This window comes from Chenopodium album, chromosome 6, assembly GCF_948465745.1.
Source record: "Chenopodium album chromosome 6, dcCheAlbu1.1, whole genome shotgun sequence".
Lineage (NCBI taxonomy): Eukaryota > Viridiplantae > Streptophyta > Magnoliopsida > Caryophyllales > Amaranthaceae > Chenopodium > Chenopodium album.
This window is the reverse complement of record NC_137839.1, coordinates 54204383-54230870: the sequence shown is the minus strand read 5'-3', so window position 1 is coordinate 54230870 and position 26488 is coordinate 54204383. Positions and strand designations below refer to the sequence as shown.

At 38.6% G+C, this 26488-nt stretch overlaps 1 protein-coding gene across 1 annotated transcript; it reads right to left on the bottom strand.

Moving 5' to 3' along the window:
* Positions 1-20447: 20447 nt before the first annotated feature.
* Positions 20448-20777, bottom strand: LOC145636968 (uncharacterized). Its single transcript, XM_081688497.1, has one exon. It carries the CDS (start codon positions 20775-20777, stop codon positions 20448-20450), a length of 330 nt encoding a protein of 109 aa, XP_081544623.1.
* Positions 20778-26488: the final 5711 nt, after the last annotated feature.

Below are 26488 nucleotides of genomic sequence, written 5' to 3'. Positions count from 1 at the left end.
TAAGTTATGGTTTTAGGAAATGGGCTAGGAATTGGGTTGGTTTATGAAATGGGAATATGGATTTCAGCACTCCAAGATTAAATGCTCAACTCGACCAATAATGGCGGTGAAAGGTTGTTCATCATCGGGTTTGGTTTTGGGGAGACATTTTTAGGTGTCTATAGTTGGTCCGATAAGATATGTGCTTATTGTAAAAAGCAAGGCCGCAAATAACATCGGTTTTATGATAAATATGGGTGGCCGGAAGGGACTGCCGGCAGTCAAGGGGGGCAACCCTCGGCTGGTCGTGGTCGTGGGGGCCTGTGAAAGCTAATGCGGTCACGGGTGGTGTCTCGAGCTCGGATGACACAAGTACCTTTACTTCGGGTCGTCTTTTTTCTAATGAACAATGGAAGGCAATTACGGGATTGATGGGTAATGCTACACTTTCCAATAATCATTTGAGTGGTAAGTTTGATGATACCTCTTGGATTATTGACACAGGAGCTACGCATCATGTCACCGGAGAAAAACATTGGCTTTTTGATACAAAAAGCTTTGAATGTCCGGTTGGTTTGCCGAATGGAGACACGGTTTCGGCATCTCTTATTGGCTCTGTTTGTTTATCGGGCAAGATTACTCTCACCGGAGTACTCTATGTTCCTAATTTGAGTTGTAACTTGATTTCTGTTTCGCAACTCAATGATGACATTAATTATACTGTCCAATTTAACTCTTATATTTGTGCTATACAGGACAAAACGAAGGAGCTGATTGGAACGAGAATTAGGAGGGACAGATTGTATTACTTTAGAAAAACGGATTCGGTGCATCATGTGAGTGCTCTTGCGGCAAAATCTGAGTTGGAGTTGTGGCATCGTCATATGGGTCATCCTTACGAGAAAGTAGTTAAGTTGCTTCCTACAGTTAGTATGTATGCGTGCTAAGCATCCTAGAGATAGTTTTCCTTTGAGTGACAATAAAGCATCTGGAATTTTTGAAAAAATTCATTGTGATTTGTGGGGTCCATATAGACATGTTTCGTCATGCGGTGCTCGCTATTTAACAAAAATAGTTGATGATTATTCTAGAGTTGTTTGGATTTATTTAATGAATGATAAAACGGAGGTTTTTCATATGTTCTTGATGTTTGTTGCTATGGTTGAACGACAATTTTCTCAAACCATAAAAATTGTGCAAAGTGATAATGTTACAGAGTTTAATTGTTTGCGTGAATTTTTTGATGATACGGGTATTATTTTCCAAACCACTTGTGTGGGTACACCACAACAAAACGGGAGGGTTGAGATAAAACATAAACATATTTTGTCACTTGGGAGAGCTTTGAGATTCCATGCCAAATTACCTATTTATTTTTGGGGTGAGTGTGTCCTTGTCGCGGCTCACCAAATTAAACGTACTCCTACTCCGTTGCTACAAAATAAAACCCCATTTGAAATTCTCTTTGGTAAACCTCCTATGTTTGATGCCATTCGTACTTTTGGTTGTTTATGCTTTGCCCATAATCAGAAAACTAACGCGGATAAGTTTGCAAGTAGAAGTCGGAAGTGCGTTTTTGTGGGCTATCCTTTTGGGAAGAAAGGGTGGCGTTTGCATGATCTTTACTCTAAGGTGTTTTATGTTTCTCGGGATGTTAAGTTCATTGAAGATGTGTTTCCATTTTCTACTCCGGAAGACGTTAACATAGAGCCTCATGTTTTTTATTCGAGTTATGATGTGCATGATGATTTTGTGGAATATGAGGGAAAGTTTGAAGCGTTTTGTGACAATGGTGGTATTAGTGACAATGGTGGCATTGAGACCACGGCTCAGCAGGCCACGGCAGATTATACCGCAGCCGGGCCGCAACAAGAAGCCACAAACCGCAGCCCAGCTGCTGAGAAGACTGCTGGGCAGAGTGTGGCAGACCACACCGCGGGCAGGCCGCAGCCAGAGGCCACATACCGCAGCCCAGCCGCGGAGGATGCTGCCTGCAGCACTGCCAACGTACAGCATCCCCAAGGCAGTGATTCACATGGCAGCAGTGCAGGGGTAACGGAGCAGCCCTTGGGGAGAGGTTTTCGGGAAAAATTTCCCAATGTTCGCCATCGTGATTATGTGACTCACTCGGTTTTTACTAACAATTTGTCTCCCTCCACTCCGTCCTCCAAGACTCCTTCAAATAATCCCTATCCTTTAGCACATTATATAAATTGTGACAAGTTTTCTGTGAATTATTGTAAGCTTCTGGCAGCTATTGTTGGTGGTCATGGATCCCAAATCCTTTAAAGAGGCCATGAAACATGAAGTTTGGAGGAAATCTATGCAAGAGGAAATAAGGGCCTTGGAAGATAACGGTACTTGGACCTTAGTGCACCTTCCCCCTGGTAAAAATGATCTAGGGAGTCAATGGGTGTTTAAGACAAAATATTTGTCTAATGGTGATATTGAACGACTTAAATCTCGTTTAGTTGTTTTTAGTAATCATCACCACGAAGGCATAGACTATACTAAAACGTTTGCTCCAGTTGCAAAGATAACAACTGTAGACACCCATTTGTGTCTCCCCAAAACCAAACCCAGTGATGAGTACCTTTCACGTCGAATCATAATCGAATGAAACGAAAGTGTGGAAGGTCTAGTGTTGCAGAAAGTTTTTATTTCTTTTCTCTTCTCTCTGTTTTTGAAAACTTTATTTTAAGAAAACAGCCAATCCAGTTTGGTTGGTCCATGATGTGGGTCCAATAGTAGTGTAGTTGGATGGGGCTTGACAAGACCTTTCTAACGATATATTATAAGCCCAATTCCGATGAATATTGAGGAAGTTATGGCAATTTACCAAACTGGGCCCAGTTTGAGCTTTATATGCGACTCAATGATCTAGGAGAGGGCCTAATATGATTTGTCATTCCTAATGCAATCAGGAATGGTTTTGGTCTTCTAGAATCTTCTAGAAGGTTCTTTTCATTCCTAATTCAATTAGCATTGATAAGTTGAATTTGTTGACTTTTCAGAGTTTTAATCAAAATCAAATAGCATTTTCGAAGAAATTATATTATTTTATCCTCCAGTACGGTAAATTTATCAGATTTTCAAAAACGCATCGAAATCAAGCTTGGCGTCCAACCCCAGGCCTTGGCGCCAGGAACCAGGCTTGGCGCCAGGCGCTAGCCATTGGCGCCTGGCGCCAGCTAGCCAGGGTTGGGGCCAGCTCTATTTCCTGAGCGTCAAACTCTGTTTTGTTAAATTATCTTTTTTGGCTGATTTTCTCTATAAATAACGTATCAAAAACTCCGTTTTCATTCACCAATTCTCTTCATTCACAAGTTAAGCATCAAGAATCAGTTTTCATTCGCAAGTTAAATCGTTCATACATTAGCATTCTTTAAATCTCTTAATCATTCATCTCTTTCATTCATCTTTTCCAAAACTTGGTTTTTCTCATACAAAATTCCGCATTCACAAGATCCAGAAACACCTAGCCATATTCGAAGTTGCCTTCGCCCTAGACGTGAAAGGTTTTAATTTCTGAGGGTTTGGTCCCAAATCTCTATTTCAATTATTTAATTTAATTGTTTGTTTATTATTTTCCTTGAAGTTACTAACGTGTGTATTTTGTTATTAGAAAGAGGTACGAAGCATCAAAGTAAGTACTTTAATTGATTAATTAATATTATGATGTAGAAATCATGTTTATATTGTTATTAGGATATTCCTAGTATCATGTCTAGGTTATTTTTAATATTAAATATGATTGTTACGATGCTTCCTACGTTTTTCCTAATATTTATGATTGTTAGTATCATGTTAGGGTTAAAGATTTGATTTTTATTGTTTAGTGACATGCTAGGGTTTGTTATTAATCTTGTTAGTATCATGCCTAGGATCTTGCTATGTTTATTATGCTTTAATATTAACATGAACATGATTATGATTATAATTGTTATAATTTATGATGATTATGAATATTATTATTATTTTTTTGCTAACGATTATAATTATTGTTATGGTTATTTATTATGTTGGTTGATATGATCACCTTTATGCATGTTAAAGGGAATTGGTACTTGTAATCGCGCTTAATAAGATGATTAATAATGTTGTTTAGGGTTAATGTGATTATAATTCAAGTGATAGCCAATAATAGTTTATTTGTGCATTAATATTCAACCAACATAGATAAACAGGTTTAGGGTTAATCCTGATGATTGCATGTTAATCAGAAAGCGCACATAAATACGAGCAGAATAAAGTAGAGGCCTATTATTAGGGCAGATTCAATCTCTTTTAGGTTGGATTTGTACCTTCATCCCCGAACCCTTATTTGGTTCATGACCTTATGGAGTTGACGATCTCTTAGATCGTTAAGGGGTGTAACCTTCACCTCGTGAATGGTTTACAAGTTCCTTAAAAAACTTGTTGGCGACTCTTTTGCTCTATCTTCTTCCCTTTTGGACGCTACCGTACTTTAGTGTATGATCACAGTGGGGTTCAAGCTAGTGGGAGTTTAAAGGCTTGAAATTATTCCCTACAACAACGGTTCGAGCTTTTCTTGCAATTGCAGCATCAAAGAATTGGGAATTTCATCAAATGGATGTGCATAATGCTTTCTTGCATGATGATCTTGCTGAGGAGGTATACATGAAATTACCTCCCATGTTTGAAAGTGAAGACCCTACATTAGTGTGTCGCTTGGACAAGTCCTTGTATGGGTTGAAGCAAGCACCGAGGTGTTGGTTTGCAAAGCTAACTACGGCTTTGAAAGGGTATGGCTTCATTCAATCTTACTCTGATTATTCTCTTTTCACGTATACTAAAGGCACAGTTCAGATTAATGTCTTAGTATATGTTGATGCTCTTATTATTTCTGGTAATCATTCCGTTGGTTTCAAGGCTGATCTTAGTGATATGAAGGATCTAGGTCCTTTGAAATATTTTTTGAATATAGAAGTTGCTCGTAGTGCTTCAGGTTTATTTTTATGTCAACGAAAAATATATGTTGGATATTATTTCTGAAGCAGGTTTGTTTGGGGCAAAGCCGAGTGGTTTTCCCATGGAGCAAAACCACAGGCTCGGTCGTGCCATAGGTGCGCTTCTTGAGGATCCGTAAGCGTATCGTATATTGGTTGGTTTGATTTACCTAGGGGTAACTAGACCGGATCTAGCATACTTTGTTCATATCTTGTCTCGGTTTATGCAAGAGCCGCGCATTGAGCATTGGGAAGCAGCTCTTCGGGTTGTTCGTTATCTGAAAGGTACCCCAGGTCAGGGTATCTTATTGAGTGCTACTAGTGATCTCACCTTGGAGAGTTGGTGTGATTCGGATTGGGCGGCTTGTCCTCTCACTCGTCGCTCTGTCACAGGTTGGTTGGTGTTTTTAGGTCATTCGCCTATCTCTTGGAAAACTAAAAAGCAACCAACTGTGGCGACGTCCTCTTGTGATGCCGAGTACAGGTCTATGTATGCAGCTACTTGTGAGCTCAAGTGGCTTAAGGGTTTGTTGTTGAGTTTGGGTGTGCATCATCCTAAGGCGATCAAGTTATTTTGAGACAGTCAATATGCTTTGCACATCGCAAAGAACCCGGTCTTTCATGAAAGGACCAAACATACTGAAGTCGATTGTCACTTTGTTCGAGATGCAATTATAGAAGGCTTGATTTCTCCTTCATATGTTCCTACGACGACTCAATTGGCCGACATTTTCACGAAGGCTCTTGGAAAGTCATAGTTTGACCATATTTTGTCCAAGTTGGGCACTTATTATCCTAGTGCTCCAACTTGAGGGGGGTATTGACGATATATTTTGGTAGATATTTTTTGGGGAATATTTAATATTATCTTTTATATTGTTTCCTAATTTCTAGTAACTTAATTATGGTAACACTAGGAATTAGCATTGTATATATATGTTTTGCCCGATTAATGAAAAGTTAAGTCGTGAGTTTATACAATTCTACACAGATGATATGTATAAGGATTGCGTCTGGGAGTAAACTCAGTCTATCATTCTCTATTATTTTTGGTTGCTTATTCTCTGCCATATTCATCAAGGTTTTAACAGCACTATGACGCAAACTGTAGTATACGGAGAGGTTCTTATATACATTGGGTCATCGATTTGATTTGCATATAACATTTAATGTATTTTTGTAAAATGATTTTTATGTGATGTATATGAATGATTTGATATATATATCTTCTATAATTAAATTATAGATAGATTTTTGGTTTACGGTTACTTTTCTATAAATATTTTTTTTGTTTTTTTTCGAGGGATACGTTTCTATAAATATAATTGTAGAATATTTTATTTTAATTAACTTAACCTTTTAAAAATAATCTTCTATAAATTATAGTACTATTATACAGAGTAGAATAATTGTATCGGTATTAATTTGACCTTCCACCAAACTAAATAACCAATGAATCCATGATCTATTGATCTTCTATAAATGATATTACTGTATAATATTTGCACTAGTGTTAAGTTAACCTTCTACCAATTATCTTATATATGTAGATTATTATAATAGATTTCAAATTAAACATTTATATTAACGAAGAAGAAAAAATAGAATGTAATTGTTATATTAAGAACTAGTTTTGTGCTCGTGCGATGCGCGAGTTGTTTATTGAATTTCAAAAATAAATTTTTAATCTATGTATCAAATTTTAAAATATATTATTGATATAAAATTCGTTAGAAATTGATGTGCTTTTGTGGCAATTAGTTATCTAGTAGGCATTTAATTACGAATAATAATGTTGGCGAAAGTGTTCGATTTAATACATTAGAAAAAAAAACAAAATAACTAAATAAAATAAATGTTCAAAGCCCGTTGGGTTGACAAGAATCCAAAACTTTGGGCAATGGTTGAACATTTCTTGACTTGTAACCTGAAGTGACTCAATCCGACATGATTCATGACCCGATCCTATTGACAGGTCAATATAATAATAAAATTCTACTTGTATTAGATTGTGAAGTATATTATTTTAACCGATTAGTATATATTATAAATAGATTTTTACGCTTTAAACTACTCTCGACCCTTTGCTACATACAAAAAATATTATGATATAAAAAATAAAATTATATGATAATTTTTTAGAATTATAATCTAATAATTTTTTTTGATAAAATTATATTCAATTTGTACATTTGAATTATTGGTATTTTATTGAAAATAAAACACTAAACTAACAATTTTATTTAAAATTCTATCCAAATAGAATTGTAAACTAACTTTTTTATATTATAAAGTCTATTTAAATTTATCCAACGATCGTGACACTTGGCGAAAAGTTGAAACGCCAAGTGTCGCTGCCTTCTACCCTAACTAAAAGTTTAGCTTTATATATTAGTTATATGATATAATAATTTTATTCTAAAAAAGAAAAAAAAATATTTGTTTACTCATTTGCTGTAGTACTATATATGAATTGTTTTATTAATACGTGGTATATACATGCATATATGATACGAGAATCACCGAATATTTGGTGGTATTATTTGATTACCTAATGATACTACTCCCTAGATAAGTATTAGCCCATGCTCCAGGGGGTAATTACTTATGTATCCTCAATTATGTATGAGAGCATATATAAGGGTTATCCATTTGGAACATCTCATCAATACTGCATATGAAAAAAGGATATCCTTAGCTTAGTAGCAAAGTACGTAGCAACTTTTGGAGGTTATATAAAAATGGAGGGTTGAGAGACAATAAAATCATGTCTTACAAGGGTAATATAGGTATTTTAGGCGTCAGTTTAAAGTTGTCTTATTGAATTATCAAATAATATCACTGGAGTTTGAGTAGTACAAAATACACTCTCAGTGATACAAAATATAGTCTTAGTGGTACTTCAAAAAGCTCCACTGAAGTTTTAGTGGAACAAAATATTAACTCAGTGGTAATGGTCCCCAAAATTTTTTGTCCATTTTTGCACGTGATATGTGTCTGAAAAGTTTCAGTGGGGTCCAAACCATCTTTTTCACTCTTCCTATCTCTCTCCTCCTTTCTCTCTCTTCCTTACACTTTTATATTATTTTAATAGTTGTGAGACATTTTCAATTGTCTCACAATCCTTGATTTATACTTCCTCCAACTTTTGTGTGTGTGGCCAGCTAGCAGCCTAGTACACGTGTGTGTGGCCAGCTAGCAGCCTAGCACACGTGTGTGTGCCCAGCTAGCAGCCTAGCACACGCATAACCCCTAGCAAAGTAATCATAGACCAACCGTCCTTGATCGAGCGAATAACTCCTGACCAATCAAGTAACCCCTGACCGAGTGAGTAACTCTGACCAAGTAACCCCGATCATTCTTTACAAAAAAAAAAAAAAAAAAAAAAATACACATATAATAAAAGTTTGTGGTAGCAAAGAGAATGCACACACATGATTGATTGTTCAAGTCGTTGTGTAAAAATAATAAATTGATAGGAGTAAAAATAATATAATAATATATATATATATATATATAATACACTAGGTTAAAACCCGTGCGATGCACGGTTTATATAAAACCTATTTTTAATTTGTACATTATAAAAATAAATCACTATTGTACATGAATATAAATAAGAATTGCGTACATTCTGTAATTTTAAATAATTTTATTTTCATCGAAATTTGATATAGTGATCAACGTTGTCTAATTCATAGTTCAATGTAGGAGGTCAAATATTAGTGTGTTATTCAATATTGTTTAAATTTCCAAAGATAAAAAGAAAGGTTTTAGTTGTAATGTAAAACTTTTAATATTTAGATTTCAAAAATGTAAAATATGATAGCAAAAAAAAAAAAAAAAAAAAAAAAAAGATGACATCATCATTTCATTTAGGCGGGAATTTTTTTTTATTGAGAGAGCGACACGTGTGCAATGATGACGTCAACAACTTCTGTTTTAGTAATAGTTAATAGATAGATTGTTGGATTAGTCACAACTATATTAGACCCGTGCGATGCACGAATTTTAAAAATTATTGAAATGGAATAGCTTATTTCTATTATTTATTTTCTCGTACATAGTTATAAGTTAAATCATAAAAGATATGCAGCTATCATCATAAATTACATGAGTAACATAATATAAAAATGAAAACCAATTTCTGGATATCAAATATTTATTCCAACCAAAAATAAAATTTATTTATTTATTTATTGACACGGTCAAAAAAATGAAATGAAATGATTAAAAATAAAAAAAATAACCAATTCCTCAAAAAAAAAAAAAACAAAATATATATGACATCATTAGTGCATTTGGCGGGAAAATTTTTCATGAGAAAATGACACATATACATTTCTGAGAGAGGATGATGTGAGCAGATTGTTTTAGTAATAGTTAATAGATTTAATTTGTACTTTGATTTTATAAAATTAATTTTTCATACGTATAATTTTTACTAATCTATTATTAGAGTTTAATTATCAAAGGACACATCTTGACATGTATTCTATCAAATTGTAACACTAACAAAAAGAGAACAAGTACTATCTTTTACATAGAATTCTCAAAAGTATATATATATATATATATATATATATATATATATATATATATATATATAAACTTTTAGCCAGGTCACGAGACAGCGACACTTGGCGTTTTAACTTTTCGCCAAGTGTCGCGCCATGTAGGCAACACTTAAATAGAAGTATGACACGTAAAATTTATTTGTAAATATTTTTCATGAATAAAAAAGTTATTTTTTTTATTAGGATAAAAACTTAAATAAATTTTGTTAGATAAAAAAAAAAGTTCGTTTGGAGTTTTATTTTCAATAAAATTTGGATAGATTTATAGGATAAGAGTTTTATTTCCTATAAAATAACAGTATTTCACAAGTACAAAACAAATAGTAAGTTTAATCAAACCACGAGACAGTGACACTTAACGTTTCAACATTCACTAAAGTCGCGCCACGTAGACAATAATTAGATACTTTATCATATAAATTTATATTTATATCATAATTATTTTTTTGGAGGGAAGGAAATAATTCAAAACGTGGAATATTCATTTATAGTATACTCTAATTGATTAATAAAATACTTTACAATCTAATATGATTTTATTATTGTATGTAAACCTGTCAATCAGGTCGAGTTATGGGTTATTTCGATCGAGTCACTTGAAGGTACAGGTCAAGAATTGTCATAAAACCACATCAATTGCTTACTAATTTTGTATCAATAATACATTTAAAAAACTTGATACATCGTTAAAAAAAATAATTTTAAAATTAAATAAACAACCCGGGCATCGCACGAGCACCAAGCTAGTATATTATATACAAGTATAAAATAAGGAATTTAAGATTTTAAGCAAAACTGACCTAGACCGGCTACCTAACCCGAGATTTTTAGTGGACTCGAGGCAACAACCTCAAAGAGTCAAACTCAATCCAAAACCTAAAAATCAACCTGAAATTTCTAATACTTTTGTTGTTCTAATAAGGGTTGTTAGATGATTCTAATGTAGTTTTATGACTTTTAACTACCAAACTTTTTTAAATTAATGATCGACATAGATTATTTGTATTTTGATTTATTTTTTATTAATAATTAGCAATTTAATATAAAAATAATATATTATTTATTTTAAATATATTTTAATATTCTAGAAATTATTTTTTAATATTTTCAAAATTCTAGAAATTAAAATTTATAAATATAATAATTAAAAATTAATTTTTAATTAAAATTACTAATTAAAAATAAATCAATAAAGAAATAATCTCAACCGTCCATTGTAAAAAGTTATGGTACTCAAAAGTCATAAGACTACATTAGATTTTTTTTTCAATGTTCAAATGTATTAATTATGAAATTCTAGTATAAAATAAATTTAAACTATGAAGAAATTTTGAAACCAAAATAAAAAAAATAAATAAATAAATAAATAAATAAAATAAAATAAAATTAAAGTACAGTATCCATACTTATATATTAAAAAGCGTTCACATCTCACTTAATGACACATCATTACCAATTAACAAATCATTCCAACTATTATTAAAAAGCTTTTAATAGGTTTCGAACACTAGAGCTCCAAGAAACAAGATCTACTTCTTTACCATCTTAGCCAGTAACAATTGATGTCATCTATACATATAAATATAACTATAAATGACATGCATCAATTAAAAATGAAATACAAGATAAGCAGTTTGAAAAAAAAATAAAATAAATATAATAATAATAAAAAATAGAGGGGAATAAAATCAACATTTCACAAATAATAGAATGTTAAAAAATATATTTCTATACTTTTTATCAATTAGTAACATGATTTTTAACATTTATGCATAACATACACAATCGATGATAATATATTCCATTTTATCAAAAAAGATGATATAATATTTCATAAAGAAACAATTTAATCAAATTGGTAACTCGGTGCAACGCCCGGACCGCACACTAATTGTATTTTAAAAACGAAGCAATTAGCCACCCAACAATGCAGCAATAACATCACTTCAAGGCCGTTTGTATGATGATAGAAATTTAAAACGAGTATGTGTTTTAAATTTCACATGTCTCTTAGTCTAATACTTATCAGTTGTTGCTTTGAAGTCGACAGGTAATAAAGAAGACAATCAGTTATAAGCTCAAGGAAAACGATATTCCAATAAACATACATTTGGTAGGCCAAAATAATGAAAACCCCACAATTTGGTAATGTCTCACCTCCAAAACACATGAAAAATGTCACTTATATGAACATGAATCATAGTTTACGATGGGAACAAAGCAAGTCACTTTGGATTTCATGATTAAAGTGTGTATGAAATTTGACAATTTATATATGTTACTAACTTTCCAAAAGTTATCAAATTGTCTAAATTATTGAATCAACCAATAACCAAATTTGATACGGAGTACCAAGTAATCGACATAGTATTTTGTCAGGCGTATTAAAGTATAAACTTCATTCTTTTTCATATTATATTTGCCGACTTTGTTTTATGAAAAAGAATTTTGTGACAAAGTTGTTTACACTTAATAATTACTTATATGACTTGTCTCATTTTGAAAATTTTAAATGTGTTAATAATATTCTTCTTTTAGTATTAGATATATAATAATTTGCTTAGTGCCGTCATTTTGAAAGTAAAGCTTAAATATTTTGTTGCTTTAGCTTAATTTAATTTTTTTTTGCTTTTAAATAAATCAAGATGAGTAGCTTGTGTTACTTAGTATGAGAAAGAATGCCAGCTACATTATTTAAAAAACATAAAAAAAAAAAATTAAAAAGTGTCAATTTGTTGGGTGTTAAACATTATTTGTGTACCATTTTAATATCTATGACTTCTATTTTTTGTTGGGAAAAAAGTAAGATACATGGAATAGGTACTAAGCTAAGCATATTTTCCAAGCTTATCTAAAAGATGAAAATAGGGATATACTCGTAGAATTCAACTTCTAAGAAAAAACCCTAGCCTCCTTTTTCTCTCTTCTCCCTCCTAAGCCAGCCTCCATTGTGAATTTTGAATGGGTTTCCATCGGATGTCACCGGTGGAAAGCCCCAATCATTTGTTTCTTTTAGTTTTCTTTTAGTTCTTAGATTATAATAATGTCTCCCTCGAAAGAAAGGGTTTATCTCCTTCGGAATTCAAGGTTTTTTCGATCTCCTTTGAAAGAAAAGATTTTTCGATCTCCTTTTAAAGACACTACAAGGTGTTATTTTCGTTTAATAGGGTCTCCAATTTTACGGGGCTACGATTGATTATTGCTCAAATTCATGTTACAAAATCATCACAACAAGAAATTTTTTCCTCACAAAATATTGAAGCGTTGATGGATCCACTCAAAAAAATGTATGAGAGAACAAATCGAGAATATGCCGAATTGTTATATCTATGTATTTGGATTCTTCTCACTTGTCCGATTAATTCTTTGTTTGATTTTGTTAAATCTGTTTTCATTATCGTTATATATCAATTATAGATGTTGTATGACTTTAGTTGTTGAATTTTAGTGTCCTTTTAGGTTTTTTTTTAAAAAAAAAAATAAAATAAGAAATTTAATATCTAAAATTGTTATGAAATATCTAAATGTGGATGACTATTATCTCATGTACTATATAGAATACTCTAGAGTTCGGTATTTGATCTTATCTGTTGATGGAACCCTAAACAATATACATGTTTATATTTGATCTTATCTGTTTACAATTGATTGCTAGACCATTCCTTATGAAATCTAAGCTCCCAATTTCTGCTTGAAGGCATGCTATATTACATGCAGCAACACTAATTCGCATCAGACCGACAAGTCATCATAAGTTTTCCCCATCACAATTGGTTTTTGGTCAAGAACCAAATGTATCCCATTTGAGAATATTTGGATGTGTAGTATACGTTCCAATTGCAGCACCACAACGCACTAAAATGGGCCCTCAAAGAAGACTAGGGATATATGTTGGATATGAATCTCCATCGATAATTTAGTTTTTAGAGCTAACCACGGGAGATTTATTTACCGCTCGTTATGCAGATTGCCATTATGATGAATAAGTCTTTCCAACATTAGGGGGAGAAAACAAACAGCTGGAAAAAGAAATTAGTTGGAATGAAATATCATTATCTCACCAAGATCCTCGTACTAAACAATGTGAATTAGAAGTCCTAAAGATAATTCATTTAGAAAACTTAGCAAATCAACTGCCAGACTCATTTACTGACCTATAGAAAAGTGACAAAGTCACATATACCAGCTGAAAATGCTTTGATTAAGATTGATGCCCAAGAAGGACAAACCCAAGTTGCAAATGATTTTAAAGCACGCCTGAAGCGTGGTAGACCCATCGGTTCCAAAGATAAAAATCCTCGAAAAAGAAAAGGAGCAACAATTGACAATGGCCAGACGAGGAAGCTATTAATGTTGAAGGATCTCCTGAAGAGACCTTAGACGTGATGGAAAAAGATATTCAGGTACTTGACAATGAAGATATTTTAACAAATTTATCATGTCTAGAATAACATGGAACCGAAACCAAATCGACGTCAATGATGTTTTTGCATGCAATGTAGCATTAGATGTCATGAATGATGATGAGGATCATGAGCCAAAATCCATTGATGAATGTGGACAAAGAAGCGATTGGCCAAAATGGAAAGAAGCGATTGAAACTGAATTGAAATCTCTCAAAAAAAAAAAAAAAAAAAAAAAAAAAAAAAAGAATTGTTTCGGGTGTTTTTTAGATTTCCTCGGATACTAGTCACGCTCTCCTGGCAACGAGACGGTCCAACCTACAAAACAACGAATATTCCAGTTGTCGAAATATTTGCCTCCGACGATCAAGTTAGTGATCGGAAGCGAAAAAGGCTAGAGAGAGAAAGTAGAGAGAAGTTGGAGCTATTAATGCTCTTTTTGTTGTAATGTCTTAATCCACCCCTCCCATCATAAATGATTGGGGTATTTATAGGGGTGGGACTCGTGCCCCATTCTAGGGTTTGTACCCTAGAATTGCGTGACGTGATTGGCTGCGCAATCAGTGAATGCCACGTGTCATTTTGGGGGCGCCGCTTTGCGACTTTCAATGATATCTCTCGGGATTTGGGCCCTGACGTTATTAGGCCTCTTTTGCGTGCTGATTTAGGGGGAATACATGCCCTAAACACGTGGCATCTTCCTGTAACGACACGTGTTACCCTTTAACAGGGCCACATGTCGCTACATGATTGGCCAGAACCTTTGAGTGCGCTTAAGCTGGTCGCGTGGCATCTTCCCACAGTGACACGTGTCACCCTATAACTGGGCCACGTTTCACTACAGGACTGGTACACTTACAGGCCGACTCCTCTGACCTCTAATAGCCTTGGGGCGCACGAGCGCCTTAGGGTTTTGATAGGCGGCTTCTGTCCGCCTGAAAATTTAGAACGAAAGCCCATATTTACGGATGGCGCGGACAATGGTAGGCCGTCTCGCTTTTGGAATTGCGGCCGTCTTGCCATTGCGGAGGGAGCTTTAGCTCCGTCTTCTTGTCAGCTTATTTTTGGACGTGCCGTTTATTAGGTCGTCTTCTTTTCCGTCTATTCTAACGGCGTTGTCCCTTAACCCTTCAAATTCTAGGTTAAATTTTCGAATTATAACCGTTCAATTTCTTTAGGTGGGAAAGATGAAGTTACCATCCTACCCCCATAAATTTTGTCTATATATACAAAGGTTTTGGCCTCATTTTCACACTTTGAAACTTTCATTTTCTAGAGAGAAGTCAGAACTTTTAGAGAGAGAAAGTGCCTTTTACTTTGAATCTTCAAGAGCTCCGTCGTGCCTTTGAGTTTTCCAGGCACATTCCTTGAGTTTTCTGGTCAACCTTCAAGACCTTTTCAAGTTTTCTACACGTACAGAGGTAGGCCGCCTGTTTTCTTTTTCTTGCATTTTTATTTCTTTGTTCTTCATTTTAAAATCTGGATCAACACTCGGCTTCGTCCATTTCTCCTCATGAGGCCGGTGGTTCGCCTGGGACTGAAGAGTCTAGAGGGGACTGAAGAGTCTAGAGTGGACGGAGACGAGTTGTCTCCTTCGTGGAGTGGGTCCATTTCTAGTGCGTACCAACTCACTTCCACCTATTCTTCTCTGTCCCTGCAGTCGAACATGGCAAGAACGATGCAGACGTACGATCGTCATGCAGTTAGAAATCCATACGCTAGTCTGGTGAACCCTAGGCCTCCTTATGACCCTAATAACCCTAACTTAGAAACGCCTTCTACTACTCCTACGACCGCTTCCACGGGCACTCACTGCTCGGCCGTGGAAGTAACTTCTTTTTTTGAGGAGCGCCAAAGAATCAGGGCGCTTCTGCTGCGGGGGGAACGCCTGGGAATACTCCGGGATTAACGTTCCCCCAATATGCCAACTCGGTCATGGATGGGGCCAAGTTGCTACTCTGTGAAGGGCCTCCTTCCTCTTCTCGGGCGGACGCTGATCCGTCCGTCCCCACTCCCTCAGAACTCTATCTCCAATATGGCAGGTCGGACAGGCCAAGGACTGGGGTCTCAATTAATGAACCGTCCAACCTGCCTCCTCCTACTGGAAGTCAGACAGCCGATGCCAAAGACAAAGGCAAAAGGCCCCTAATTCATGAAGACATTACCTCTTCCTGGGGCGGCCGTAGCTCTAGGAGCCGCAGCTCAGCAGAGGCAGCCGATCTCGACAGAGTGCTGTCTTCTGAGTTTGGGAGTGCTCCTCAACAAGAGGAAGGAGAGGTCGAGAAAGCGGCCAAGGGCGAGGCGGCGGCCGAGGAAAACGTCGCCAACGTTGATAACTTTAAGGATCCGTACGCCTGTATGGTGGGTAGCACGACCTTGGGCTACCTAAATGACAATTTTGAGGAGTATAAGGCATTCCTCCACCTTGGGGAGGGATTTGAAATTCAGCCTCCAAGGAAGTCACATGCGGTGGCTGCTTGGGAGGAAGAGAGGCCACGCCAAAGGTCCTTTAGTGTTTACAAGGCGGCTCTAAACGTCGGACCGCGCTTCCCTCTCCACCCCTTCGTCTGCACCATCCTGGACGAATACGACATTGCTCTCTTCTAGCTGATGCCGAACAGCTGGTTGAACATTTTTGGGTATTTGTTGACGTGCATCTGCAAAGGCTTCAAGCTGGACTTTGCAGTTTTCTGTGAGATGCACTCACTGACCAAGTTAGACGTCAAAACGGACGGCTGGCTCATTTTGAGTACCAGTAGGGACTACATGATGGTGGTTGACCGCGTCTCCAAATGGCGTGACTGGAAGCACCGATTCTACCGCATCAAGACCAAAGATGTTGAATTCAACCTGCGGATGAATCGGTTCAATGCTGAACTAATTCAGCTTGGACGCGAGGACCTCAAGCCTGATAAGCCACCCACCCACCTCAGCCAAGAGCACCAGCTTGAATACTTCAAAGTCAAGAGGGTGAGGAAGAACGGAAAAACTGAGCGCGTTCCAAGCAACTAGGTCCCCTTATCCAGTTGGCTACGGGATCCCACGTTCATGTCCGCCTATGGCTTGTACAAGAACTTGCCCCAAGGTGGACGCATGAACGTATATTTTTACACATACATAGGTTATTTGAAATTGAATGATTTTCTAACACTTCTTCCTTTTCTTTTATAGCTGAGGCGTACAAGATGCTGGACTCAGAGATGAAAGGGGATGTGAATATGTCGGAGATTGACTTTGCCCGCTACAAGACTTGTCGGAAGCTGTACGAGCAATCTAAAGAAGTAAGTATATCCACCTCCATTTCTTCTTTTCGTCCGTGATGGGATGCTTGGAAGGTCCTCCCTTCTGGGTTCCCACAAACGTATTCCTGCGTCCGTGTAGGCATTACAGAAGAGATCTTCTTCCTAACTAGACATGGACAATCAATTGTATTATCTTGCTCTCTTTTCGCTAACTTTTGCCTCTTCGGGTGTCAACTCTGACCCCTAGGTCCAAACAGAAGCAGTCGTCCCCTGCCTCCAAGACGGACAAGGACGGTAGGGCGTCCAAGCAAAGGAAGATGGTCGCATCAAAGACCACTTCCACCACTGCGGCAAAGACCACGTCGCGGACTGTCTCTAAGTAGTCCAAAGGAGAACAACCCTGGCTAAGTGATAGCGGGGCCTCCAAGTCCATGGATCCGGCCACCACGCCGGTTCATGACAAGTCTGAGAAATCGGAAGACAGGGGTAAATCGACCCCGATAAAACCGACCGGGCCAGAAGTGACTCCGCCCGTACAAAGGGTCCACGAATCTGATTGGCTTGAAGCCTTTTAGTCGGCTGGCGACCAGCCTGGCCGGACGGGGGAAGAGGGTGACGAGCCTGCGTCGCCCCCGTCATTCACCTTCAATCTTCCTAACCCTCCGAGCTTCTCTAACGGTCAGTCCAAGTACCTTTGAATCCTTTATTTCGCTCTTTATAAGTCCGATTGAACCTGAGCTAAACTTTTATTTTTACGCCCTTGCACAGACATTGCAGAGGAGCTGCATATGAAGCTGCCCGGCCAATCCCTTACGGGCGCGGACAGGAAGGCCATGAGGGAGGCCATGGCCAGGGCGGTCCCCGCTGAGCAGCGAGACAAGCTGCGGGGGATCCACAAGGGTTTCCTTGGCCCAATGATCAACTGCGGTGCTGAGGTAATTTCTCTTTCAACTGTCATACTTAGTCAATTTTTCATTCTTATTTTGCTAACATGTTTTCCCTGTACGCAGCTCTTCCTGCGGTTGAATGTCTTCCTTGAATGGAAGGACAAGGAGAATGAGAGGCTAAAGCATGCCTAGGACTAGATTTAGAAGACCCAGGATGCCATTACAGGGGAAACGGTGTCCATCGCCGATAATTTGAAACCCAAATCAACGCGCTGTCCGACAAGGCGGCGCAGCAGGCTGAAGATTTGGTGAAGCTGGGCCAGGCCCTGGAGCAAGAGTCCGTGGCCAGGGATTCCATGAGACAAGAGAGGGATCAGGCCCTCCTGGATGGCCAGCGCTGGAAGGAAGGATTCGAGGCCTCCGAAAAGCTTAGAAGTGAAGTGGCTTTAGCCCAAAAACACTTGAAGGAGGCCTTGGACGAGGCGGACGTTCTCAGGGCCGAGGTAGAGAGTTTAAAGAAGTCCGTTGAGGACTTGACTCTACAGCTGCAAACTCCTCGAGCTCCTAGTGCGGATGAGGTTCTCCGCATTGAATAGAATGCCGAGGATAGGCTGAAGAGCCACTTCTTTGAGGCTTTTGAGCTCATGGTGGACTAGGGCGAGGCGGCCTTTTATCAAGAACGCTTCACCAAACGCCTCAACTTTGTCTGCCTCAGAGAAGAGGCTAAGAAGGTCGGGTAGCCTTCTAGCTCCTGAGCTGGACGTCACACCAAATACCTCCGAAGAGGAGGAAAACGAAGAAGTGACGGCCGACAAAGACGGTGAAGTGGAAAGCAAGGAGGCGCCTGTTGAAGACGCGTCCCTTGTCGTCGTTTAAGAGCCCGGCCTAGGCCAAAGTCCAGCTTCTACCCCAGCTGCCCCTTGATTTCAGCTCTTTCTGCCTTGTTTAGTTAATTTCTATTTTCTTTATCTGCCGCCTTTTCGAGCGGTTTTATGTAAGATACTTTTCCGCCCGTTGAGCGGTCTTTTTATTAATCCAAGTTTTCTATTATGCTTCATACTTTACAAATTTTACACTTAACATGTTTTTGCTTTTTCATACGCGTTTTTTTTCACGTTTTTGTATCCTCGTACAATTGGGGGGTATGCCCCTTTATTCGGCGTTCGCCTAGTCCATATTTTAAGTGGTTTGATTTACTTGGTAGGATTTATACCTTGGGGGGTATGACTACTAGCAAGTCAATCAAATCATAGTAATGATTGCCCTTGGACTAGGTGGTATGCCGAATCAACACATTATTTGGCCGTTCGATTGGCTTTATGCGAGTTTGTCCGTTGAAACTATCGTTCGGACGCGCTCAAAAAAAAAATTTCAAGTATGATCTCAACTTAAAATTTCTAAGTTTTGGGCTGGGCTGGAATGCCTAGGTATGCCTTTGCCCCATTAGAGGGGTTTCATAGAGTACCTTGCCTTTTCCGTCCGCCTTAGTGAGGGACGGACGTATACATGCGAATTAAGGTCAAGTCGCTCGTTTTTTTTTTATTATTATTTTCTGTGACCAGGTTGCTGTGTTGCAAGCAACCTAATCACAAATTTTACGCGGCATTTCTGTGTAGACTATGATCGTGCAAATAAGCATAAATAGAATGGAAAATAATATAACAATGTTTGACTTTTCATTAATTTGTCAAAATCACATTGTTATGGTCGTACGGCTTACATTGCTCGGTCAACAGACCTAGGTGTATATACAGCTTTTGGCTAAGTATTTAAACTTAAACATAATATTTCTTCAAATTGTCAGTGTTCCATGTTCGTGGAATAGGTCGGCCGTTCATGGCTTCAAGACGGTAAGTCCCATCTCATACTTCTTCCCTGATTCGATACGGCCCTTCCCAGTTTCGGGTTAACTTTCTGTTTTCATTTGCTCGTCCCACAGCCTCCATCTTCCTTAGGACTAGATCTCCCAATTTTAGCGGCCGCTTTGACACTCGGCGATTGTATGCCCTTGTCATCCTTAGGCGATAGATTTCGTGTCTAAGCGCCGCGTTGCCCTTAGCCTCAGGAAGGAAGTCTAGGGCGGTCTTCATGGCTTCCTAATTAGCCGTTTCATCATATAGCATCACCCTAAGGGTGGGCTCATACATCTCAATTGGAAGGACAACCTCTGCGCCATAGACCAAAAAGAATGGAGTTTCTCTTGTGGAGCTCTTGGTCGTGGTTCGTTTAGACCTAATACATTAACCAACTCATCAGCCCATAAGCCGCCTGCCCTTTCAAGCTTGCGCTTGATTCCATTGGAGATCAACTTGTTGTATGCCTCTACTTGGCCATTGGCTTGTGATCGGCCGACTGAAGCAAAGTAATGAGCTATGCCTTGGTCCTCCAACTATCCTTTGAGTTGAGGCATTTCAAACTGAGGTCCATTGTCGAACACCATAGATTGAGGGACACTAAAACGTGTAATGATATTCTTCCATTTGAAGGCTGAAACATCCGTCCACTTGATGCCCCGTACAGCCTCGGCCTCCACCCTGTTTGTGAAGTAGTCTACTGCTACAAACACATAACGCCTTTGACCAGATGCTGTTGTGTACGGTTCTAAAATATCCATCCCCCATTTGGCGAAGGGGAGCGGACTACTGATGGCCGACAGGCTGTTAGCGGGGTGGTGGATCAAGGTTGCAAATCTCTTGCACTTGTCACATTTCTTCACCATTTTCATGGCGTCCGACTTTAAGCTCGGCCAGTAGTAGCCCAGATGGGCAGCCTTTTCAACCAAGGCTCGTCCTCCAATATGAGAGCCGCACTACCCCTGGTGAAGATCGTCCGGGACATTATGCCCTTTCTCAGGAGTGATACACTTCAGTTACGGCTTCACAAATGCCTTTTTAAACAACTCCCCCTGCTTCATTTCGAACCAGGCCGCTCTCTTTTTCATCAGCCAGCTCTCTTTAGGATCGGCCGGGAGTAATCTATCTTTTAGATAGGATATGATCTCGTCCATCCAAGTTGAGCGTCTATCAATGATATGTACCGGCTCGGCATTAATACTCCTTCTTTCCTTTACCTCCCAGGTTACCGACCTGGGGGTATCACATGATACTGAGGATGCTAATTTAGAGAAGGCGTCCGCCTGATGATTAGACGATCGAGGAACTTGTTGTAGAGTAAAATGATCTAGGCCCTTAGCCTCCTCCTTGACAATTTTCAGGTATTTCATCATAGCCGGCTCCCTTGCCTCGAAGTCTCCATTCACTTGGCCAACTACAAGTAGGGAGTCTGAGCTCACATCAACTTTTGTTGCTCCTACCGCCTTACACATTCTAAGGCCGGCCAGGAGGGCTTCATACTCGGCCTCATAATTGGAGGCTTGGAACTGAAATCTCATAGCGTACTCAAACTTATCTCCCTCAGGGGACTGACATATGACACCTGTACCACACCCAGTAGCGTTGCACTACCATCCACGAACACCTTCCAGACCTGGTCTCCGGCCGGTTGTAGATCCGGCCGAGTCATTTCAGCTAAGAAATCAGCAAAGGCTTGCCCCTTGATTGCTTTTCGTGGCTCAAACGTAATGTCAAAGCCTCTCATTTCCAAGGCCAACTTGAGCATACGGCCACTTGCCTCTAGAGTTATAAATGGCTTCTTCAGAGGTTGGTCCGTGTAGACCACAATTGAATGTGCCAAAAAGTATGGCCGCAGCTTTTTCGATTCCATGTACAATGCCAAACCAAATTTTTCAATAGGGGGATACCTCAGCTCAGCGTTGTGAAGTACATGGCTGATAAAGTAGACTGGGAACTGGTGGCCGTCCCGTTCAGCATGTAGGACGGCACTTAGAGAGTGTTCAGAGATGGAGAGATAGATAAATAACTTCTCACTCTTGAGTGGACTGACGAGCCGAGGCAATGTATGAAGGTGGCTTTTTAGCTGTACGAATGCTTCCTCGGCCTCCTCTGTCCAGTCAAACATGGCTTTCTTCTTGATGGTTTGAAAGAAATAACGAAACTTATCCCCTGATCTTGACAGAAATCTACCAAGTGCTGCTAAACAGCCGATCAATCTTTGTAATACCTGAATATTTTATAAATTTATACGTATAAATTAAGTTATTTTAATTATTATGTAACCTTCCTTATCTACGTAGTTTATTTTTGGAAAGTTTGAAACCTTATTTTATATCTTATATAAGTCTTATTTATAAACTATAAATACTTCTTATACCCTAATTATATTACGTTTGCCTCGGCTTACCCCAACTCTGTACTCTGCAAAAATTGAGTTTACTACTTTTGCCTTTAACATGATGATGCAAATTATCATCAATTGGATTTTCTAAATCAAAGTCAACTCTTGTGTGTTGGTGCGCATGAATAAGCATCTCATATTCATGATATTTTATTATACAATGTGAAAGAAAGTGTGATGTTCTCCTCGTCAAGCAAAACGAAGACTATATGTCCGTGACGGTAATCACACGATCTTAATTAATTTTTTTTGATTTGTTTGATTATAAATTGTTAGCATTAATTGTACTCCGTATTGTTATGCGTAAATTTTATAATTTGTGAATTATATATGATCATGATTTATATGTATATGATTAGTGTGTGGTATTATATGATTTAATTGTCACATTGATTGATTGTGTTATTTCTAGGGTTTTTAATGTTGTTGTTATAGGGAGTATTGTTTTATCAAGGTTTTAGGATTGTTAATGCAGAGTATTATTTTTGGGTGGAGATTTGATTATATTTGGGTCATTAGTATTTTTTTTAAGAGTTGAGATATTGTGATCGAATTGTCATGTTAATTGGGAACATGTGCCATTATTGAGACATTATTTATTATCAAGTTTATGATTATTTGATCAAGTATGAGATCAAAAGGTTGAGAATTATTGTTTTGTTCTTGGGTTGAGGCTCGGCGTTATATAACTTAGTCCTTGGCTTGTTGGTAAAAGGGTAATAATCATGAGTTAAGAATGAGGTACAATTTTTATTTATATTTATTTTTCTATGGTCCCCTACAGTGGGAATTGGCCCGTATGTGGTCTGGTTCAAGGTGTTTTCTGGTTATTGGGAGTATTCAAGTTTTTATACTTGTTGGTTTGTTATTTGAATTATCCATGTCCAAGGCTAGGTATAGAACAACGAGCATGGCACACTTATGGGTTATATGAGTTGATTGAGTAAAGGTTCGTATTATTATTTGAGGTTGAGTTAATAAAGGTTATTTTTTAGAGTACAATGTGTAATGTAGTTTCAAACTACATTGTTTAATTGATCTAGTAATGTTAATTATTATATTATACTTTATATTCTGATATGTAGTGATTACTCAGCTTTTGCTGACGTGTGTGTTGTTTTGTTGTGCTACTTTTGTTTGCGGCCATGTCTTTTTCTTATGGTGCCCCTGCGACGATCTATTTTAGAATTTGTCCTTAATGGTGAGCAGTCAAGTTGTTTAAGCAGGTATATCAAATGATCGTAGCTAAAGGAGCTCAAGTGATCGATTAGTTTGTCTATAACAAGTTTATAAAGTTGTATAAATAGCTCACCTAGTTTATTGGGTTGTAATTATTGGGATTTTGTAAGCCTTAACACTTGACAGGTTGTCGAGTATGGCAGTAATACCTCCGATTTAGGTGTATGCTTCCGCTATTTTATTTAAAGGTTGTTTATTTTTCCTTTATTTATTGTTTATTATTAGCTAGTAAATCGGGGGTGTTACAATCTTTGTACTTCTTTAATCGTTCTTGGTGACTTCATGTCCAGGACGGCTTGAATCTTTTCAGGGTTGGCCTCAATTCCACGCTGATCAATTAAAAATCCGAGAAATTTACCGGACTCAAAACCAAAGACACATTTTTTAGGATTTAACATCATCTTATGCCGCCTGAGTTCGGTAAAAGTTTCTCGCCGATCCTTGAGATGGTCGGCCGACTCTTTTGACTTGACAATCATGTCATCAATGTACGCCTCCATATTCCGGCCGAGCTGATCTCTAAAGACTGTATTGACAAGTCGTTGAAAGGTATCTGGGACATTCTTAAGGCCGAATGGCATAACTTTGTAACAGTACAACCCCTTCTCAGTTACGAACGCTGTTTTCTCTTGATCTTCTTCCCATAATGGAATTTGATGGAATCCGGAGTATGCGTCCATAAAACTCATCAGGGCATGCCCGGCCGTTGAATCAACCAGGCGGTCGATTTTGGGCAAGGGAAAGCTATCCTTAGGGCATGCCTTGTTCAGGTCGGTGTAATCCACACACATTCTCCAAGTTCCATTTGGCTTCTTCACGAGAACCACATTGGCTACCCAGTCTGGGTAATAACATTGCCAAATGAAATCGGCGTCCAGTAGCTTTTTTACTTCAACCGCGGCCCCCTGATTCCTCTCTTCTCCATGATTCCTTTTCTTCTGGCGGACAGGCTTAATGGCTAGATTTACAGCTAGCTTGTGCACGGCCAGGTCAGGGCTTATTCCTGGCATCTCACTAACATCAAATGCAAATACATCCTTGAACTCTCTCAGCAGTTGAATTACCTCATCCCCAAGCACACCCAAAGCTATAGTGCCTACACTAACCGTCCGACCTGGTTGATCGGGGTCAAGCACTATATCTTGGTGACTGCCAGCCGGCTGGGGTCGTAACTCTTCTGGACAACCGACAGTCATTAGCTGCTATGCTTGCTCTATCTTGGCTGTCTTACGCTTCTGGCCGACCTGGTGTGCTGGGAGTGAGGTTCCTTCTTCTTTTGGCTCGGACGCCTTTGGTCTGCGCGTTGTAGGCTTAACGGCCAACTGATTACATTCCTTCGCCATCTTTTGACTCCCTTGGATTTTCCTTATTTTTCCGTCCGTCCTCTCGAACTTTAGCAGCATTAGGTGAGGTACAATGACTGCTTTGGCTGCGTTCAGTGTAGGACGGCCGAGTATGACATTATATCCAGTCAGCTCTTTCACAACCAGGAAACGGACAACCATATCTCTTCCCTCCCCTTTTTGCCCAAAGCGGACAGGTAAATCTATCCACCCAACCGGATGTATAACATTCCCCCCAAATCCGACCAACGGGTGAGTGATGTTCTGGAGAGCATCCTCTGGGAAGCTTAGATTCTTCAAGGCGGCCAGGCTGATGATATCGGCCGCGCTACCCGTGTCAATCAATATTCGTCCGACCTTCAAATTGGCTATCTTCATAATGAATACCATGGGATCATAGTGTAGAGCTTTGACCTCCCACCGATCGGCCTCGCTGATGATTACTTCGGGAAAGGGTTCGGCCTTTACTGAGTCCATTTGCATCATCTTTCCTAAGTTCCGGGCGTCCTGCTTGATCCCCTTCATAGTTGGGCCGCCTAAGGCAAATCCCCCTGATATCACGGCCACAAAGCCTGAGTCAGTGCTATTCCCATCATCTTCCTTGTCTTTATTCTTATCATTCTTCTGTCTTTGCTCGGACGTGTTGTTTGTCCGTGTGTAAGTGAATTTGGACTTCATCACATAAGAATTCAGCATGCCCTTCTTAGCTTGCTTGTCCAGCAATCTCTTCACGTTAATACAATCGTTTGTGTCATATCCCACGTCCTTGTGGTAATGACAGTATTTGTTCTTGTTCCTGTACTGAGTCGGGCCTCTCAGCGGCTATGGCTTTTCAAATTCAAACTTATCCTTGATTTCCATCAAGATAGAATAACAGTCCTTGTTGAATTCAAACTGAGGATCATACGTCTTGACTTTCTTGGACTTCTGTGGCTGGGCATCAGCCACCCAGACTTCCTTTCTCTTTTTTCCTTCTTTCTTTTGGCCGGTCGAATCTTGCTGAGAAAGTTTCTTCTCAACCCCCTTGACTGGAGCTTCTGATTTTGTGAGCGAACATAAGTCCGCCGCTTCAATATAGGCTTCGGCTTCCCGCAAAACACCTGCGTATGTCTGAATCTTTTTCCTTACCAGGTCAAATTTAAAACCATTATGCCTTAATCCCCGGAGAAATTCAGAGTAAGCCATTTCATCAGGCAGATTATGAATTTGGGTTTTTTCTTGGTTAAATCGTTGGACGTACGAGCGTAGGCCCTCATTCTTCCCTTGGACGATTGTCTCGAAATTAAGGCTAGTCTTTCAAGGCGGTATGTTGTATGAAAAATTTCCCACAAACAGCAAACTAAGGGTAGTAAAAAAATTGATACATCCGGTCGGCAAACTGTTGAACCAATCCTGCGCCACACCTTTCAAAGTGGCTGGAAAGCATTTGCACCAAGTAGCATCATCTACACTTTGCAAGTACATCAAGTTCTTGTACGAGGTGATGTGTTCTTCTAGGTTGCCCGTGCCATCATAGGCTCCCACAAGTACACTCTTCACCTTTTGCGGCTGAAGGGCAGTTAAAATATCTTGCGAAAACGGAGGCGGCTTATCT

What these genes read in the sequence shown, in the direction of transcription:
- LOC145636968 (XM_081688497.1), bottom strand. Translation starts at nt 20,777, where the DNA reads ATGGTGAAGAAATGTGACAAGTGCAAGAGATTTGCAACCTTGATCCAC.